This window comes from Pleurodeles waltl, chromosome 7 (genome assembly GCF_031143425.1).
Source record: "Pleurodeles waltl isolate 20211129_DDA chromosome 7, aPleWal1.hap1.20221129, whole genome shotgun sequence".
In the NCBI taxonomy this organism is placed as follows: domain Eukaryota; kingdom Metazoa; phylum Chordata; class Amphibia; order Caudata; family Salamandridae; genus Pleurodeles; species Pleurodeles waltl.
This window is the reverse complement of record NC_090446.1, coordinates 1,103,193,130-1,103,214,315: the sequence shown is the minus strand read 5'-3', so window position 1 is coordinate 1,103,214,315 and position 21,186 is coordinate 1,103,193,130. Positions and strand designations below refer to the sequence as shown.

The 21,186-nt window shown below is 46.7% G+C and overlaps 1 protein-coding gene across 2 annotated transcripts in view; it reads left to right on the top strand.

The window, feature by feature from the left end:
- The window catches only part of SPAG9 (sperm associated antigen 9), a 1,094,694-nt gene that overhangs the window by 667,724 nt on the left and 405,784 nt on the right, over nucleotides 1–21,186 (top strand). Inside the window, exon 21 of one of the 2 annotated variants that reach the window (XM_069200034.1) lies at nucleotides 18,603–18,725. In XM_069200034.1, the coding sequence (XP_069056135.1) occupies nucleotides 18,603–18,725 (123 nt within the window). Of the gene's footprint in view, nucleotides 1–18,599; nucleotides 18,726–21,186 lie in introns of both variants that reach the window. The other variant, XM_069200033.1, reaches the window with a different exon arrangement.

The window sequence follows — 21,186 nt, the reverse complement described above, 5'->3', positions numbered from 1 at the left end:
GTATATTACCCCAACTGATAATACTAGAGACCACAATACTGTCTCACACTGACCAGAGATAAATATCAATATACTTATACTAGTCCTGTTCAGCTGGAAAAGGAACCAATACTCGGTACGATAATCAAGGGAATTTGTTTTGGATCACCCTCATTTTATCATTTGGCATACATCTTGAAATGGTTCCTTTCAGAGGCAACCTACCTGTATTACAACCTAGCAGGACACCTAGTTGTATATTGATTGCTCAAAATAATGGCAACTATCATTAGGTAAGCAACTACGTTTACTTGTCAAATTCTCTCAACAATCAAAACACTTTGTCGCTAAATAATAAGAAATATGAACAGCACTACAAGAATGTCCAAATACATGTACAAGTTATAACCCAGTAGCAATAATATCATACATGAGTTCAGTAATCCAGGAAATTTTGATATTGCCCTCATTAGAGTTACCTGGCAAATATCTATGAGTAACCTGTTTCACCTGCCTATAAACATATAGTGAGTAATCATTATAACTGCAGGATTGTACACTCTCTCTGTGCCCAAATTATCGGGACTACAGCCTATAAAAAATAATGGAATTCATCATCAATATTATGACCCATTTCCAGAAACTGTAAACGACAAATCCATGCAGCTTCCTTACGAAGGGACAATTACTTATTTCCTCCTCTTGGATCAAGCGGTACATGGTCAATTCCATGAAACCATATGCCATTACTAGTGGGATGGTGTTCCAACATGTGAAATGTCATTGGGTTCTTCATATGCTTATTTCTTATTGCTTGGGCATGTTCCTGTATCCGAGATTTCAAAGATCTTATTGTGCTGCCCACATAGATCTTATTACATGAGCAACCCATCACATATACTACAAATCTGGCCTTGCAATTTATAAAATGCCTAATTTCATATCTTCTTGCATTATAGTAAGAGAATCTTTGCATTTTGTCTAATCCTAAACTACAGACAATGCATTCAGATGAAAAATCCCTTTAATTCTGTTGATAACCATGTTTGGTTTCTAATCGTGGTAATATAGCTGGGACCTAAACTGTCCCTTAGGGTCCTGCCCCTACGGTAGCTGACCTTGGGTAAATTAGACACTTCATACTTAATCCCAGGCACCTCCGTAAGCAAATGCCAATGTCGTTTTAAGATTTTATAAACATCATTACTCAACACCGAATACTGAGTCACAAAATCCAGATTTCTAAACTGATACTTAGCACTATTAATATGAGTAACAAATGTGTCCCTAGTGCTGCAATTCCTCCTTAAGCGTACCATTTTACCAAAAGGAATATTGTCGAAAACCATCTTGGGGTGGGCATTAGTAGCATGTAGAATGCTATTACATGCTGTCATTTTTCTAAACATCGTACTTTGTATTTTGTTGTTTTCCACATAGAACTGGATATCCAAAAAGTCTATTCTTTCACTGCTATATTGTATACTTAATTGAAAATTGTAAGGGTCATCATTCAAAAAGGCGTGATATTTCAACAGTTGGTACACTGTCCCCTTCCACAATATTATGATGTCATCTATACCTTCCACAGAAAACAATTGAACATGTCTAGGTGGAAGCATATCTACCCCAGTCATGCTCCCTCTCATACCAGCCCATGAATAGGCAGGCATAGGATGGAGCAAACCTGGAGCCCACTGCAGTACCCTGTATCTGTTTAAACCACTGACCATCATGTAGGACGTAATTCTTGGAAAGAATAATATCAATCATTTCAATTAGCATATTATTATGTTCCCAATGATCAGCAGTTCTGGTACACAAAAAAGATTCAATGACTCTAATGCCAAAATCTTTCCGTATACTTGTATATAGACTAGTCACATCCATCGTTACAAACATCAAGTCCTGAGATCATATAAAATCCTCAAATTTATTCAGTATATCCTTACCATCTTGTATATATGATTAATATATTCACACAATGGTGTCATAGGATTATTCGAGATCTGTTCATAACACAAGAAATCTAAGAGTTGTCTCAGTCTCCTTAATAAAATCACATTTATTCATTACAACTACATTCCCCCCCCTTATCAGCTTCTCTGATCACTATTGTTTGATCAGATTTGAGGGTCTGTATAGCTGTACTCTCTCTTGGTCAGGTTACAATTTTTGAATATTGAGTTGGTCAATTTTCCCCAGACATTAGTGCAAATCATGAGTGACTCTAGGACGAAAAAGGTCAATATTATGATGTGTCCTAGAGGGTGTAAATTTAGATCTGGGTTTTAGTCCACTGTTCACATACAAATTTTCTTCAATCCCCAAATCATCTCTTAAATTGCCATTATCGAATAATTAATTATTGGATAATGACATCACCAATTGTAAATCTTACAAGTCCGAAACCGAATGTCTTGGTGTTAATATAGTCTGAGCCGGTGGGGCCGGTGGCATATGCAAAGAATTGAAGTGGTACCTTAATTTAAGTAAATGTGTAAATTTGAATAGGTCAACAAAAACATTAACCGGGTCGTTGATTTGTGTGGGACTAAAGCCCAAATCTTTGCTTAGTACTTCAACTTCAGCTTTATTAAGGATACAATTAGACAAATTTACAATTTGTTTACAGTTTGTTGTCATGTATAGTATGGTAGTACTGTCTTCTGGTGCCAACAACGTTGAATCCTTAAGTCCCTGTCCACCTAATTCTTCTTGGACTGTGCTTTTACCCCTTGTTCCTCTGTTCTTTTGTTTTGTTTCCATCGTTTGCCCCCTTCTAATCTTTGTTCTTTTCTCATTAACTTGGTCCCTAGACGTATTCTTTCCATTTCTGCTAAAAAAAAGTTGACAGACCAAAAAATGTGGAATTAGGTAAAGCCCCATCGTTCGATAGTGCACTCTCTAATGATACCATATACTGCTACTCGCTGATTTAGATTCAGTTGTGTCCTCACGTATCCTTTCACCCAGACCGTGAGCTTTCACATTATCATATTTTCGTGCAAAGGTGTAAATTCTACCTTCCTTGTAATCCATATCGTCCCTCTTGATTTTCCGTAACTTTTTATCACGTAAATATACCTGGTATTCATCCACTACTTTATCCCGCTCTTCATAGTTCTTTTTGATTACATCCTTGAGAGTCATAGTCTCTATCTCTTTCCATCCTATCTATCTCAGCCTGTAACTTATCAACTTTCTTCTCTGTATGTTTGATCAACATACGCATCATCACAAATGAAGCATTCTGCAAATTCTCCTCCCATTCTTTTAATGACTCCTCATCTAGATCTTCAAATGTCGTGAAAATAAGAATTCTCAATCCTCTCTGGATCTTTTTACTGTCTAGATCAGTGGTTCCCAACCTGTGGTCCTGGGACCCCTGGGGGTCCGCGAAGCCTCCTCAGGGGGTCATCCAATATAAAAATATTAACACATTAGGTCCCCAGATCTTAGTAATGACTCAGTGGGGGGTCCCGGATTCCAATTATGATAAAGTTGGGTGTCCACAGAAGTCAAAAGGTTGGGAACCACTGGTCTAGATATTTTTGTAATGTAATGCCATCCCACCAGCTGGCCATTTCCTGTTTCTTTAGTCTTTCCAATTTTTGAAATCTAACCTTTAAGCTTTTCTGGGCTTGTCCCTTTGCAACAGTCAAATTATGAGTCCTGTGATTGGAGAAAAGATCCCTTGCCATCTCCTCCTATTTATCTTTAAAACGAGACATATTTGAATGTAATATCAAGAAAAGAAATAATAATTAAGGTGAGGTAGTGCAAACAAGCCCTAATGAACTAATATTATCTAGATGAGGGGCAGCGGGCTATAGTTCCGTGCACCCAACCACTATCACCTAACATATATTTGAAATTCAATAGAAATTGACAATTTGATAATGTGTGCATTCATTCCAACACCTGCTGCCAAGGTGCAATCCTGAAGGGGAACTATGAACAAATCAATCAATCAATCAGGAATTTGTAAAGCGCACTACTCACCCGTGCGGGTCTCAAGGCGCTCAGTTGGGGGGAGGGGAAGAGAGGGATTGCTGCTACTGCTCGAACAGCCAGGTCTTGAGAAGTTTCCTGAAGTTAAGGAGGTCTTTGGTCTGGTGCAGATGGGTGGGAAGATTGTTCCATCTTTTGGCGGTGAGGTGAGATAATGATCTACTGCCAGTTGTAGTTCTGCAGATGCGTGGGACGGTTGCAAGGGCGAGGTCGGCGGAGCAGAGATGACGGGCCAGGGTGTAGAAGGAGAGTCGTCTTTTGAGGTATTTTGGTCCGGTCTTTTGCAGTGCTTTGTGAGCGTGGTAGAGGAGTTTGAAGGTGATTCTCTTGTTGACTCGGAGCCAGTGCAGGTTTTTCAGGTGGTCTGTGATATGGCAGTGATTAGGGATGTCCAGGATGAGGCGTGCAGAGGCGTTTTGGATGCGTTGCAGCCTCTTCTGGAGTTTGTCCGTGGTTCCTACATTTAGAGCATTACCGTAGTCCAGATTGCTGCTTACGAGGGCTTGGGTGACTGTTCTTCTGCTTTCTCAGGGTATCCATTTGTAGATCTTTTGGAGCATGTGGAAGGTGTAGAAGAAGGAGGAGGAGATGGTGTTGACTTGCTGGGTCATGGATAGTGAGTGGTCAAAGATGAATCGTAGGTTGCGTGCATGGTCGGTGGGAGTCTGAGTGGTTCAGAGAGTGGCAGGCCACCAGGAGTCATCCCATGCGGAGGGGGTGGAACTGAAGATGAGGAATTCCGTCTTGTCAGAATTGAGTTTGAGGCAGCTGATCTTCATCCATTAGGTGATGGCCTTCATTCCTTCATGAAGGTAGGCCTTGGCGGAGTCCTTGGTGAGGGAGAGGATCAGCTGGGCGTCATTGGCGTATGAGATGATGTTGAGGTTGTGGGATCAGGCAATCTTAGCGAGAGGGGCCATGTAGACATTGAAGAGGGTTGGGCTGAGGGACGAACCCTGGGGTGCGCCGCAGATGATTTTGGTGGGCTCCGAGCGGAATGGGAGAAGGCAGACTCTTTGGGTTCTGCCGGTGAGAAAGGAAGTGAGTGACCCATTCCAGGGCTCTGATGCAGCTTCCAGCATTGCTGAGGCATTAGCGTAGGGTGTGGTGGCAGACGGTGTTGAACATGGCAGAGAGGTCCAGGAGGATGAGGACCGTGGTTTCGCCCCTGTCCAGTATGGTTCTGATGACATTGGTGGCGGCGGTGAGGGCGGTTTTGGTGCTGTGGTTTCTGCGGAATCTCAATTGGGAAGGGTCCGGATGCAGTTCTAGTCGAGCAAGCAGGTAGAGTTGTCTGTTGACAGCCTTCTCGATGACTTTTGCCAGGAAGGGGAGCAGGGAGATAGGTCAGAACTTCTTGATGTCCTTTGGGTCCGCCTTTGTTTTTTTGGGGAGGGCGTTGATCTCAGCGTGTTTCCAGCTCTCTGGGAAGGTGGCGGACTCGAAGGAGCTGTTGATGGTCTTCCGTAGTTGAGGTGTGATGACGGAGCTTGCTTTGTTGAGGATGTGGTGAGGGTAGGGGTCAGATGGAGAGCCGGAGTGGATGGTGTTCATGATTTCGATTGTGTTGTTGTTGTTGTTGATGGGGTCCAGGAGAGCAGGAGGTTGGTCAGAGGTGAATCTGTGGTGTTGGTGGTTGCTGGGGGGGTCTGGGTGTTGAAGCTGTCGTGGATGTCTGCAATCTTGCGGTGGACGTAGGAGGCTTGGGAGTCACAGAGGTCTTGGGATGGCGGGATGTTGTTGGAGCTGGGGTTGGAGAGTTCCTTCATGACGTTGAAGAGCTTCTTGTGGCTGTGTGCATTGTTGTTGATTCGTTCTTTGAAGGCAGTTCTCTTGGCGGCTTGGATGGGTTGGTGGTGTCTGTGAATGTCGTTTTTGAAGGCTGTGAGGTTGTCCAGAGTCTGATCTTGGTGCCACTTTCTTTTGAGGCTTCGGCAGCTTTGCTTAGATTTGTGGAGGTCAGCGGTAAACCAGAAGGCCCTTCTGTCGGTGCATCTGTTGGAGGGATTCTTGATTGGGGCGAGAGTATTGGCACAGGTGTTGATCCATTGCCTGAAGTTGTGGGCAGCTGCATCAGTGTCGGTGGTGTTGATGGGTGGGTTCTAGGAGAGGGTGCCAACCAAATTGCTGAAGGTGCACCACCCTTAACACTAATAAAAAGTCCCATTCATTAGTATCAGTCCATTTCAAATCTTCTTGTATTCTTCTTTTCTTTTTACAATAGGCAAACCTTCACAGCAGAAACAACCAACACATTTCCTGCATACCACAGGACTGTACCTTAGCCTGATTATCAGTGTTGAGGACTGTGTGTGTCTCAATTGTAAGCTACTGTCCTGAGGACACCAGTTGCTCACTCACCATGGTGACACTGGCACCAGTGTGTCTCAGTGCTTTAACTTGAATTACATTGATATGAGGCTATGGCTGTATGTCTCCAGATTACTAGGCCAGACAGCCAGGGCAGCTAACTGCACCCCACCCTCTGAGACTAAAGTTGCCTCTGTAGGATCACTGACATAAGAGCCTACTTGCAATCCCATCTGGAGACTTAACACTGCATTTACTGCAGGTGCTTTAGAGGCATTCTTTTTGATAGGACAGTTGAGATCTCCAGTTTGGTATCTATTTGTTTGGCAGTTGTGGTACCATGTCTTTCTGGGATGCAAATTTTTATCCTTGTACCCACCCTTGGGCCCCACCCTACTGTGCAGGTTTTTGGTGGCCTTTAGAAGATTCTTTGTTTTTGTCCTTGTTTTGGTTACCCTCCTTCCTTTAGGGGGGGACATTATGGCCTACTTTTTGTGGTCTCCCCCACCAGTGGATGTTTTGGTCACCTTTGTTTTGATCCAGTGGTCTGTCTTCCTGCCCAGTTCTTGAGGAGAAAGTGGACCTAGGTCTACCAGGTACTGCTGTAGCTTTTCCTACTCACAATTGCTCAACAAATGTTCTTTAGTTTCTAAGTTGTAAAGACCTTCACAATCATGCACATTGCTAGCTTCTAACGAGCCACCTAGAGTCTTAACTAAAGTCCACAAAATCAACCCAGGACTGACTTTGGGTTTTTCGAGTCGCACTGAATTTGTTACTGTGCTCCTCAGGGGTAAGTCCAAAGCTCTTAAACATGGTAGCCTTCATGAGGTCATAGGACCTTGAATCTGCCTCGTTCAGTGCCAGGAGTCTACCTCTGCACTGTCCTAAGAATAGTTCCCACAGAGAACTATTTGGTGATATCATCACCTTCCTCATTTTTAGGGACAATCCCTTTGGAGATTTTAGGGGCACAGTGCTCTACTCAGTCCCTAGGTATAAAATTGCTGCAACCATCCATGAGTACTAAGCCCATCTCTCTTCTGTCTTTTTCTATTGCTAGGATTCTGTATTCCAGGGCAAGTCTCCTAGTTATTCTTTCTAAAAGCATCTCCTCTTCAGAGTCTCTTTATCTCTCTCTGAACCTTGAGGAACCTAAGTCCTCCTCACTAGGGGGGGATATGTCCTAGACACTTGTGGTACAGGTTCCACTCTTAAGTGGTGGCGGGTCCAGTTCTTCCTTACTTGCACTGTCCTGATCTACAAGAACAGTGGCTTCATCTGCCGGATGGGCCTGCCCATCCTCTTCCAGTAGCTGCTGGAGCCTTGCACTGGTAGAGTTGGAGCTGTTATTATTTTGTACCCTTTACAGAGGACCCTTAAGTGCTTGCGGGAAAGCTGAAGATAAGTGCTGACGTTGGGCTCCTATGAGGCACTCATTATTTTACTAAAGTGTGTACCTTTTTGCGCTAGAGAAAGAAATCCTACAGTCTTTTCAGACTTTTACAATTAAGCTACATGGACCTAACCATAGCAAAAAGGGTGCTCTCTTACAATTGTTCAATGCTTCTTCTACACAAATGAGTTCTTGGTATTTCCTCCTCTTTATTTGTGCTTTTTTAGAGCAGCTTTGGCTGGAGTAATGTTTTTTTTATGGCAAAGAGCTGTAGCTCAGCGGCATTTATTGTTGACTGTGAACCTCCATGTGCTGTCCAGACACGGGTTCAATACTTCCTCGAGAGCAGGTGTTTTTTTATGTTCATGTGGTCTGTTGTCTTCTGCCACCTTTGTCCCACTGCCATGGAAATGCGATTCCCCCTTCTTCAACGGCTTTAGGGCTTTAATTGACTGTGGCCCTTCCACAGTTCTGATGGTGAGGAGTCTGTTCTTATTTACCTAATTCCTAAGGGTGCTGGGTCTTTTTTCTAGATTGGCGTGTTCTAGTCAGTGACTTTTCGCATAGTGAATTGTATTTGCATTACAATCTGCTATGCATTGGCCAAGTTGCAACTCCCTGAGGTTTGCGTGCTCGCCAGAGTCAGGCCCACGACCACTAAGTTACTACATTACAATTCAGAGTTCCAGTCCTGGATATTTGCCAGCAGCAACGTGTTTCCTTGCACACATTTTCCAAACATTAATATCTGGATAGTCAGGTCCATTGTGACTGGCATTTTACACTTTGGAACCTGCAAATGTCATAGTTTTTTCAATTTGGTCCGCAGAGCTTCCTCCGGGGATGGTATTGCTTTTAAATTCTTACCAATCCTCCCTACTCTGTTGATAGATTTGTAGGAATGGGATTCTTCCCCAAGGGCCCTAGTTCGACACCTGGCATGGGAAATACAGATACAGTATCTGCACATCAGCAGGGACCCAGAACACTACCAATCAAAGCTGGCATCAACACTAGGCAAAACATTAGGGGGTAACCATGCCAACAGTGGCATTTTCCTACACCAACTGACTCTGCCCCAGCCCTTCCAGCCTGTCTTCTGCTTCAAAGACCCTGCAAAAGAAAAGCAAAACATTCTACATGACCAGCGACCCCTGAAAAGCCTCAAGGGGACTGCCTACATCACTGAGGACCAAGAAAGCCCCGTGGACAGCGGACCTGTTCAACAAGAAGAAAAAGCTACCATCTTTAAAGGGACTCCCACCTCACTCAAAAAGTATGAGTCCAAAACTACTCGGCACCGAACACCCTGGCCCGTGTCCGGAGGAATCAACTGGCCAGAGAGGACCCCCAGGTGACTCCGACCAAGTGTCCACCCTGGGCTGACCTCTCCACCCCTCCATGATGACGCCAGCAGAGGAAATCCCGTGGATCCCCCTGACCGTGACTGCCTGGGACGAAGATTTCTGATGCCTGGAGAAGCACTGCACCCGCAGCCCCCAGACTCGAGAGAGACCGACCACCTGTGCAGCAGTGAGCAGCAGGCAGTCCTTCTCCCTGTCCATTTGGCAGCTTGCCCAAGAAGCCCCCCTGTGCCTCCCTGCAGCACCTAAGGGTCCCCCGGGGTCCACCTATTGAGTTCCTTTGGGAACCGGATGCCCTGTTTGGTGCCTACTTGCCCCCCACCTCCTCAGTGCTCCTCTAAACCCCCCTGGTCTGCCCCCCAACAACGCGGGTACTTACCTGCAAGCAGACTGGAACCGGAGTACCCCCCTGTCTCCAAAGGCTCCCACGTTATTTTGGCTCCTGTTTGACCTCTGCACCTAACCGGGCCTGTGTTGCTGGTGCTGGGTGTATGGGGCTACCTTGAAGCCCCAACGGTAGCCTACCTATGCCCCGGAGACTGAATCTGGAAGTTGATTACTTACCTCCAAATCTGTACTGTATTTTTCTCCCCCAGGAACTGTTGAAAATTCCATTGTGTCCACTTTTAAAATAGCTTTTTGCCATTTTAAAGAAAACTGTATGTAATGTTGATTTGATTCAAAGTACTGAACTTACCTATACAAAGTACATTTCATTTAATGTACTTTCCTGCAAACTGAATCTTGTGGTTCTAGAAATAAATTAATAAAATATTTTTTTCTATATAAAAACCTATTGGTCTTGAGTTAAGTCATTGAGCGTGTGTTTTCACGTATTGCTTGTGTGTGTACAACAAATGCGTAACACTACCCTCTTATAGGCCTAACTGCTCGACCACACTGTTATTGCCTCTGCCAAGCCTTTTGGGGAACCTGGGACTCTGTGCACACTATATCTAATATTGGTATAGTATATACAGAGCCAGCTGCAGTGACTCAGCTTCAGTTCAGGCGCGGTCAGCACAGACTGCTTCTTGGTATTTCATTTCCTTCTTTGGGATTTTTACTTAATTGACACAGGAATGTCTTTTTTTGGCAAACTTTTCCCTTGGGTTGTTTAAATTGTGGCTCCACGTTTTGGCACGGATAACAGTCACGGAAGAATCTAACTTCAGCTCGTCGGAGAAGGGATTATATGGACTCCGTCGACATCACATCTGGCGCCCTCTTCTGATGCAAAGAGGTGCAAAAAGGGAAAAATTTCCGGATCCAGTGTGGCACCTGGGAGAAAATTCTAAGGTAAGGATTCTGCAGCTAGATCATGTCTCTACCAGATAAGGCGTTACCAAAGGTAACTAACTTGTTCATCTGATAGAGACTTGTAGTTGCAAATTCCTTACCTCAGAATTTTCCCAGACATCAGTCTGGATCGGAGATTTTTCTAGAGCAGTACCCCTGCGTGCCGTTAGATGGCGTCATTCGGCTCCACTTCATTGTGCACGCTGGATAAAATGTTGCAGGACATATATAGGCGCTACCCCCAGTTAATTTTCGATTGATCCTTTTTGACACTGCTGAATATTTTTGAGTGTTTCACTCCTGGGGCATCGAGATGTCATCACGGAAGACCGGGTTCAAGCTCTGCAACTCCTGTCATCCGATGATGTCCCAGACTGATCCGCACCTCATATGCTTGTGATATTTGGAGAGCGACCATGACCCAAGTTGTGCTTCATGTGCCAGGCCATGAATGCGAAAGCTGTGAGGGAGTGATCCCTACGGCTACTTGCCACCCCCGCTCTGCTCTGCATCACTCCCGATCTCAGTCAGAGGAAGGTCCAGAGACCGGTCGCAGAGCCCCCATTTTTTGTCGTTCCACTCCAAGTCCTCAGGATGACATGGTAAGTCGAGACACAAGAAGAAGTCAAAGAAGAGCAAATGTTCTTAGACTTCCCCCCGTCCTTTGTGACATGGGGAAAGGAGTGTTGTCACTCAAGGCATCTGTCCTCATAGTCTGCTTCTGGGTCGGCTCTGTGCCTCGTCGAGTTTCTGGGAGCTGGAGCCACCCCTGCCCATATAGGTGAGTTCTGTGAGGCCATGTGCCTCTGTACTGCCATTTGTTAAATTTTGTTTTGACCAATGACTTTGTGTTTCACCACTGCGCATATTAGTTGCTCAATGTTCACCAGTAGCACATGGTATGTTTTGTTCAGTTTAGCCGCCTATGGGCTTTGACATTGCATTAGTCATTACATTCTGTATTCTGCCTATTGGCTTTGACATGGCATTAGCCATTACTTTCTGTATTCAGTTTAGCCGCCTATGGGCTTTGACATTGCATTAGTCATTACATTCTGTATTCTACCTATTGGCTTTGACATGCTGTATCCAGTCTAGCCGCCTATTGGCTTTGACATTGCATGCCTATTGACTTTGACATGATGTATTCAGTTTAGCTGCCTATTGACTTTGACATGCTATTAGATATTCTGCCTATTGGCTTTGACATGATATTCAGCTTAACTGCCTATTGGCTTTGACATGATATTAGACATTGCATTTTGTATTCAGCTCCGCTGCCTATTGGCTTTGACATATCATCATACATTGCATTTTGTATTCAGCTCAGCTGCCTATTGGCTTTGACATGATATTATACATTGCATTTTGTATTCAGCTCAGCTGCCTATGGGCTTTGACATGATATAAGACATTGCATTTTGTATTCAGCTTAGATGCCTATTGGCTTTGACATGACACTAGACATTGCATTTGATATTTAGGTTAGCTGCCTATTGCCTTTAACGTGGAGTTAGATCTTGCAGTTGAGAATCCAAGCTGTATTTTTCCAAGCTGTGTTTTTGCACCAGAGAACCAAGATGTTTTTCTCACAGTAGACTAGACATGATAAGAGAGAGTACATGGGTGTTGTTTTTTCTTCGCTTGAGCTTGGGAACAGGAGTAGTCTTGGAGACCTGGCCAGTCTCCAAAAGGCTTGCTCAGTTTCCCAGGTCTGAGAGGAGGGGGCACACCTTTGTAACGAATGTAACAGGCTGCAGAGGGTCAGATTCGAATCTGCCGGACCTCGTGCTGGAGCTTGGCGCAGGCTGCCAGCAATCCCGTGTGGGTAGATGAATCTCTCTTTCTCGCGGCTGACAGTGGTCATCAGCTTGCAGACCTTAGAAAGATGAAGCTGTAGATAGTTCCCGCACGGTGAAGTATTTGTTTTGCTTTGCATTCAATATCTTATAAATATAACCTGCTGTGTATATTGCAAACTGATATATTTTGTTTGATTAACGCGGACTTGAAAGCTACTAATTCGTCATACATAAAATATTGTGGTTGGGGAAGAATTAACAACAATAAAAGTCTTCTTTGACCTCAGAAGTGCATTTCTGTTGTGTTATGTTAGTGCTTAGAAACTAGATAAGAGGAAAGCACTACAGCCTCATATTTGGGCAGTCCGATTCTGCGCGAGCGCCGTCGGGTCCTTCGGAGTCAGCTGAGCCATCCTCGGGTTCCGTGACTTCGACCTTGGATCCGGAGGGCACCTATAGATCCATCCCCAGATCTGAAACAGAGTTGGTCGGACCACCTAGACGTTCCCTGATGACTGTTCCGACTTAGATGCTCCAGATGTTGCCCATGCCCTCGGTTGGCGTCGACCCCATCCTCATTGCCGACACAAAGCCGAACCGATGTTGTGCGCCACTGATTCAGACTTTGACAGGTACCTGTTCCCTAAGTCGGATCCCTACCCTTATTCCCCTGAGTTGGGGTACGGTGAGGATTGGGAAGGGTCGCTGGACCTTATAGAGTACCAGCTTGAAGATCCTATTGACTGGTGTACGGATCTGGATGCTGGCATGCTTACTTCCCCTACTGTGGCTATGGAGGAGGGAGCCTCTTCTCCATGGTGGTGTGAAGGGTGGCTGAGGTCCTGGGCCTCAATCTGCCTTCGGTGGCAATGAGGACTAACATCCTGACTGAGCTGTTTCAGCCTGGGGCTTCCTCTTCTGAACCTTTTTAACGACACCCTCACTGATATCCTGCTGGGGACGTGGTACAAACCCAGCACAGGGTACTTCTGTAAGCAGGACAATTGTCCACCACCATAGACCAGCTCCGAATGACCCAGTTTCTCATGCTACACCCAACCCCTAAGAGCTTGGTTATCTAAGCCTCTAATTCTCCCCCCGCCCCCCCCCAGCGCATTCCCTTCCACACCCCCGGATAGGGAATCAAAGAGGCTGGATCAGCTTGGGAAGAATGTTTTAGAATGTTTTCTTCCTCCAGCTTGACATTGCGGTCAGTAAAGACTGCATGCCTTTTGGGCTGTTACACCCATACCTTATGGGACATAGGTGCGCAGGTGCTGCCACAGGTCTCAGAGGAGGCCTTGGCCATTTTCTCGCAAGCTAAGGCTGACGGGAGAGACACAGCTAAGTTCACAATAAGTTGTGGGCTAGATACAACACTCACTAGGCAGATCGGTTACATCAACAGTAGCCTTAGGGCACTATGCTTGGTTGAGGACGTCTGGCCTTTCGGGGGTTTTCTGATCCACTCTTACAGACATGCCCTTTAATGGTGCCCATCTCTTTGGAGACGAAGCAGACTTGGCGCTTGAGCTCTTTAAGGAGTCCCTGTCTACGGCCAGGTCTACATTGCCAGGGAGGTGGGATCCAAAATCCTCGTGGACCAGCGAGCCAGTGGTCTACCCAGTACACCACCTCACCCCGACCCTCGGTGTAGTCTCTGAACCTTCATAATCTGACGCTTCCCCATCAGGGACCAGTTGGAGGCAGTATTCATCATCACCTGCCCAAAAAGTGAGTGCCAAGCAAGATCTGCAGTGGTGGCTTTTAAACCGCGATTGGATCAGAGTCCGATCCCTCTTCCTTCTCCAAAGCCGATCTGACAATAGTGACAGGTGAATCACTCTTGGGATGGGGTCGCCACATGGGAGAGGCGGAGATCAGAGGCATATGGTCTGCGGTGGAAATCGGGCTCCATATCAATCATCTGGAGCTCCGAGCGATTCGACTAGCATTGAAAGCATTTCTTCTTTCCCTCAAGGGGAAAGCAGTGCAGGTGTTCACTGCAACACCACCGCCATGTGGTATTGCAACAAACAAGACGGAGTGGGGTCGTGGACCCTTTGTCAAGAGGCCCTTCGTCTCTGGACATGGCTGGAACATCAGGGCATTTCTCTATTTGTTGAACACCTGGCAGGCTCCTTGAATGCCAGAGCAGACAAACTTAGCCGACGATGCATGGTCGACCACAAATGGTGTCTCCATCCGGAGGTGGCGCAAGGTCTCTTCCTGCAGTGGGGAGGACCTTGGTTAGACTTGTTCACCTCCATAGAGAACATGCAATGTCAGCTGTTTTATGTGTTGGAGTTTCCAAGGCGGCACACGCTCTGCAACAGGTTTTGTCTCGAGTTTTTCTCAGGCCTGCTGTACGCCTTTCCACCCATACCACTTCCTGCCCAGAGTTCTCTAGAAGATCAAGAATGACCGGATGACGGAGAATCACTTGGCACTTCTCTGCAAGGAGATTACGATAATCCTTGTGGCTCTAGACAGGGCAGGAAGATTCTGGTGTCTTGTGTAGTTTAGCATTGCTATCAGTCCTTCGATCAGCCTGCCTCTTAGGGAGGATCTTATGTCACAGCAGCAGGGGACAGGTTTTGATCTTCTGTCCAATGTCTGTAACGTTATATTGGCAGCCAAGCATCCCTCCATCAAAATAATATACAACTTTAGGTGGAACACATATGTCTGTTGACCCCATCTTCGCCCCTCTTTCTAAGGTCTTGTTTATACTTTTTGTGACCCAGCAGGGCTCTGCTTTGGGCACCCTCAGAGGTTATTTGTCTACTATCTCTGAGATTACCTGACCATCCCTCCTTATTTAAAGCTCCTATTGTTGGTGTAGGAAGCTGGCCCGGTGTGTAGTGAACACCTATGGTGTTATCACCTTATACCAAGTCCAGGTATCTCCTGTTAGTGAGGTGTAGGCAGTGTCTAGGAAGCCAGGGCTTTCTACCGGTAGCTGTCTAGGAGACATACAAAGCTTATGCAATAACACTATAGTCACACAGCACTTCAACATGAAAGAACCACACAGTGTTGCAAAAGCAAAGGTACTTTATTAGGATAACACAAATACTAGAATATTGACCAGGAAGTCCCCCAACTGGAGGTAAGTAAACACACTATTATATACACATTAGCAATCAGTAAGTAGCATAGAAAGCAGTAAGCATTGTTAAAAGCAATAGCAAATAGTGAGGCCCCTAGGGGAGGGCCAAACCATATACTAAAAAAGGTGGAGCGTGAAAGGCATTCACCCACCCAAGGAAGTGGAGCTGGAGGAACTAGGAACCCCAAGAGGTGAGTAGCAGAGTGACCCCCGATGACCAGAAGAGTAGATCTAAGTACCTGGTTTTCCCCAAAACAGACAGGACGACTTTGCAAAAGGATTATACTAGACCCGACCAAGACTGGAAGAACCCAAAGGTGATCTGACAGAAGACGACCTGTAAAGGAAGGGGACCAAGTCCATTGGCGGTGGAGTGTCCGGTGGTGGCAGGAGCCACTACTCACCCTTCTGTGGATGCAGGACCAGGTCGACAGTGGACCAATAAGGTTAGCAGTGCAGCACAGAAGCTGAAGAGAAGCCCCAGAAGTCTTGCAAGTGATGTCCCACGTCAGTGGTCGAGGTGCAGTCAGTCAGTCATGCTGGAAAACTACCAACAACCCTAGACAAATGAAAGAGATGGAGACGAAGGCTTGCAAGGCTGAAGAGGACCAGCAAGGTTCAGGGGACTCGACCCAGGGAGGGGAGTCCAGGGTAACTCTCAGAAGCTGGGCGAGTCAGAATAAGAGGAGGCAGGCCACACAGACAACCCACTGGCAGCAGACACAAGAGTCACAGTGAGGCCCACTCAGCACACCTGGAGGAGTGTCATATGTTGCTGGAGCACCACGCAGGAGACTGTGCTTTGCAGGAAGAGGGGCTGGGGCTACACAGAGCCTGAAGATCCCTTGGAGGAGGAGCAAACAACTCTTGGTAGCTGCAAGAGTTGTGGTGCACAGCTGTACTGTCCTACAAATAGAGGCAAGGGCGTACGGTCTCCCAAGTTGGACAGCTGGCAGAGAGGACCAAGGGGACCCATCAAGACCACCACCTGTAATGCAGGATCCACGCAGTTCCTGAGGATAGAGGATTCACGCAGCCAGTCGTCATTGAAGTTGGTGCCAGGGGATGCAGGGGAGTGACCCCTTCACTCCAAGGGAGATTCCTTCTTACTTGTTGTGCAGGCTGAAGACTTGTCACCCTTAGAGGATGCACAGCTGGGGAAGTGTTGCAGTTACTGGAAGGGGCTGTAGAAACAACGTTGCAGAGCAGGGTCATCACTGTAGTTGCAGATTGTTGGTTCCTAGAAGGTCCAATTGCAGTCCCAGTGGCCAGAAGATGAGGTAAATGATACAGAGGAGTCCTGCTGGAATCCTGCATGTCGAATCTGAGGACCCACCCAAGAGAAAGATCCTAAATAGCCCAGGAAGGGGGATTGGTCACTTAGCCAGGGTGACCACCTATCGGGAGGGGTCTGTGACGTCACTTACCCTTCCTGGACACTCAGGTGCTCCCAGAGGCATCTGCCCACCTTGGATTCAAGATAACAGGATCAAGTGGCCACCTGGAAAAGCTATGTGCACCTCCCCTAGGGTTGTGATGGGCAGGGGAGTGGTCCCTCCCCTTTCCTTTGTCCAGTTTCACATTAGAACAGGGACCGGGTGTCACTGGACTAGTACAAACCGGTTTATGCAAGGAGGGCACCAAATGTGCCCTTCAAAGCATACCAGTGGTTTAGGGAGCCTACCGCTCCCAAGCCATGTAACACCTATTTCCAATGGAGAAGGTGTTTACCTCCCTCTCCCACAGGAAATCCTTTGTTCTGCTTTCCTCTGCTTGAACTGGTCAAGCAGCAGGAGGGCAGAAACCTCTCTGAGGGGCTGAAGCAGCGCAAGGTGCCCAGAAAACCCTAGAAGACTGATAGGAACAGTGCTGGGGATCCTCTAAGGAGTCCCCAGAGTACTTGGAATTGTACAACCAATGCTAGCAACAGTATTGGGGTATGATTCCGACATGTTTGATACCAAACATGCCCAGGTTTGGAGTTACCATTATGTAGCTGGACACCTCTGTCCAGTACATGGGTAAAAAAGAACTCCATGCACTTACAAAGTCCAGTGTAATGGAGTTGGAGTGCGGAGTGGCACCTCTGCTCATGCAGGGGTGCCCTCAAACGCAGGTACCTGCACCCTACCCTCTGGGCTAGGAGGGCCTACCATAGAGTTGACTTCCAGTGACATAGTTTAGTAACCTGTTGTTAAAGGGTGCATGCACCTTTTCATGCAGGCTGCAGTGGCAGGCCTGCAGACACATTTTGCTTGGGCTCCCATGGGTGGCATAATACATGCTGCAGCCCATGGGGAACTCCCTGGTGCCCCGATTCCCTGAGTACCTAAGTACCAGGTGCTAGGAACTTATATGGGGGCACCAGTATGCCAATTGTGGGATGTAAAAAGTCCTAAGTAACCAAATTTAGAGGGAGAGAGCACAATCACTGGGGTCCTGGTTAGCAGGATCCCAGTGAAATCATTCAAAACATACTGACAGCAGGCACAAAGTGGGGGTAACCATGCGAAAAAGAGGATACTTTCCTAGTTAGTGGATTCCTGAAGGATCTTACCCACATGTTTTCTCCATCACCATTCATGGTGCCCCATTGGGATTTGAATCTGGTTCTTACTTTCATAACAGGTGCTCCTTTTGAGCTGCTTCATACCTGTCCGCTCAGGCTTCTGACATAAAAAACAGCCTTCCTTGTGGCCATCACTTCTGCCCACAGGGTGAGTGAGCTGCAGGCACTGTCATCTCAATTACCCTTCCTTTCCATCTATCCTGACAAAGTGCTGCTTTGTACCAGGGCTTCCTTTTTGCGAAAAGTGGATACGCCCTTTCATGTAGGCCAATCCATCAACTTGCCTACTTCTTATGTACCCCCGCACACCCTTCTAAGGAGGCAAACAGACTCCGCCACCTGGACCCAAAAAGAGCACAGGCGTAGTGCTCGAGAAAAATCTCCGGTTCCAGGCTGACACTTTGGGAAATTCTAAGGTAAGGAATCTACAACTAGGATATATTTCTACCAGATGAGGCATTACCATAAGTAAGTTACTTGTTCTTCAATGCATTACCCTGTCTACTATCATTAAGTAGAGAAGTTTTGGTAGGGTTTCGTGACTCTGAAGTGAGCTGCCACAATGTGATAAGCTAAGAAATTTTGCACTTTATAGAATGCCTAAATAAATAAACTGCTGACCTTCAGAGATTGCTTTGAAAACATTGTCAGGCTCCGCTGTGATGCAAATTGAAAAATCAAGCCTTAAAAGTTTTGTTACTTTGAATTTAATTAGCTTTTGTATGAATGATAATGAACTTTTTTTTCTTACCAGCAGTGATTCAAACGTATATAAAGATGGAGTAGCAATATTGCCAGATGAACAAGATATAGTAGGGGAGGAAGCACAGAAAATGAGCAGCGTTTTGCCTACAATGTGGCTTGGAACGCAGAATGGATGGTGAGAAAAATATTACAATTCTTCTTTATTGTGAATGGAGAAGACAATGCAAGTGTTTTTTCTCTGCTTTTCGACCTTGAAAAGTTATCTGTAAACCTTAATGGAGGTGTTTGCATCCCTGCTTTTTTTTAGCGCAATATGTTGTGTAGTGACTATGATGAGTGAGTTCTTTATTGACAACTGCTGCTGAGACCTAGCCCCTGCCGCCTGTAGCCAAAGGCCTTGAGCAACACAGGGTTGGGTGATTATAGGGGGTTAGCCGCAGGATCTGGCCACTAGCCAGGCCCTTCGGCCAACCCCGCCAAGCTCAGCCAAAGACAGTGCATGGCATGGGGTTGGGTGATTATAGGAGATTGGCCATGCATGGCTGAAAACTGGGCATGGTTGGATTAACATATAGTAATTAAAATAACCTTACATTGAAAAAAATATAGAAATTCACTGCAAAAAAAGTGCTTTAAGGTAACAAAAACTTGTGCCCTCGCCGTGCACTGCTAATTAGCGCATATATTACAGCACGCATGACATCTTTTATAACATAATAGATAATAGGCAGAGGGTCGCCTTGGGGTCACTCCTGTGTCGAAGTTTGGTTCCTTGAGGTACTGGGGGCTGCGGGTGCAGTGTTGGGCCCAGGCGTCTGGTCTCTTGTTACAAGCAGTCGCGGTCAGGGGGAGCCTCTGGATTCTCTCTGCAGGCGTCGCTGTGGGGGCTCAGGTGGGTCGTCTCTGGTTACTCATGGGCGCGCAGCCACTGAGGAGTCCTCCCTGTGGTGTTTATTCTCTGGATCTCGAGCCGGGGTGTCTGAGTGCAGTGTGTGAAGTCTCAACCTTCCGGCAGGAAACGTGCAGTCTTTGAAAGTTGCTTCTTTGTTGCAAAGAAGTAGCTGGTTTTGAACAGGACCGCTGTTCACAGGAGTTTCTTGGTCCATTAGTCCAGGGCAGTTCTCTGAGGCTTCAGAGGTCGCTGGTCCCTGTCGGATGCATCGCTGGGGCAGCTTTTCGAAGTTGGAGACAGGCCTGGAATCGGGGGAGCCCCTAAATACTGAATTTAGGGGTGTGTTTAGGTCTGGGAGGGCAGTAGCCAAATGGCTACTATCCTTGAGGGTGGCTACACCCTCTTTCTGCCTCCTCCCTGTGGGGAGGGGCACATCCCTAATCCTATTGGGGGAATCCTCCAAACTCAAGATGGAGGATTTCTCAAGGTAAGGGTCACCTCAGCTCAGGACACCTTAGGGACTGGCCTGACTGGTGGGTGACTCCTCCTTGTTTTTCTCATTATCTCCTCCAGCCTTGCCGCCAAAAGTGGGGGCAGTGGCCGTAGGGGCGGGCTTCCCCACTAGCTGGGATGCCCTGGGGCACTGTAACAAAAGGTGGGAGCCTTTGAGACTCACCGCCAGGTGTTACAGTTCTGCAGGGGGAGGTGAGAAGCACCTCCACCCAGTACAGGCTTTGTTCCTGGCCACAGAGTGGCACAGGCACTCTCCCCATGTGGCCAGCAACATGCCTGGTGTGTGGCAGGCTGCCAGGAACGGGTCGGCCTACACTAGAATTCGGGTATGTATTCAGGGAGCATCTCTAAGATGCCCTCTGGGTGTATTTTACAATAAATTGCACACTGGCAGCAGTGGGCATTTATTGCGCTGAGAAGTTTGATACCAAACTTCCCAGTTTTCAGTGTAGCCATTATGGAACTATGGAGTTCGTGTTTGACAAACTCCCAGACCATATAATCTTATGGCTACCCTGCACTTACAATGTCTAAGGTTTTGCTTAGACACTGTAGGGGCATAGTGCTCATGCAAATATGCCCTCACCTGTGGTATAGTGCACCCTGCCTTAGGGCTGTAAGGCCTGCTAGAGGGGTGACTTACCTATGCCACAGTCAGTGTGAGGTTGGCGTGGCACTCTGAGGGGAGTGGTACCAGGGGTACCAGTTACAAGGGACTTACCTGAGTGCCAATGTTGTGCCAATTGTGGAGACAAAGGTACAGTTAAGGGAAAGAACACTGGTGCTGGGGCCTGGTTAGCAGGGTCCCAGCACACTTTCAAATCATAACTTAGCATCAGCAAAGCCAAAAAAAGTTAGGGGGTAACCATGCCAAGGAGGCATTTCCTTACACTTCCACATTCCCGTCTTGCTGGCCCACAGACGTTACCTACAATTCGTGATAGGTCATGAGCACTTTTAGTTTACCGTGCTCCCCTTTGGCCTTACAAGTGCCCCTCGGGTATTCACAAAAGTGATGGTAGTGGCAGCCCATCTGCGCAGGTTCTGCGCGTTGGAGTTTCCAAGGCAGCACTCACTCGGCTACGCTTTTCGTCGCGAGTGGAATTCAGGCCTCCTATACGCCTTCCTGCCAATACCACTTCTGCCCAGAGTTCTGAAGATGATCAGGCAAGACCAGGCCCAAGTAATACTGGTGGTTCAGGACTGGGCAAGAAGAGTCTGGTTTCCCGAG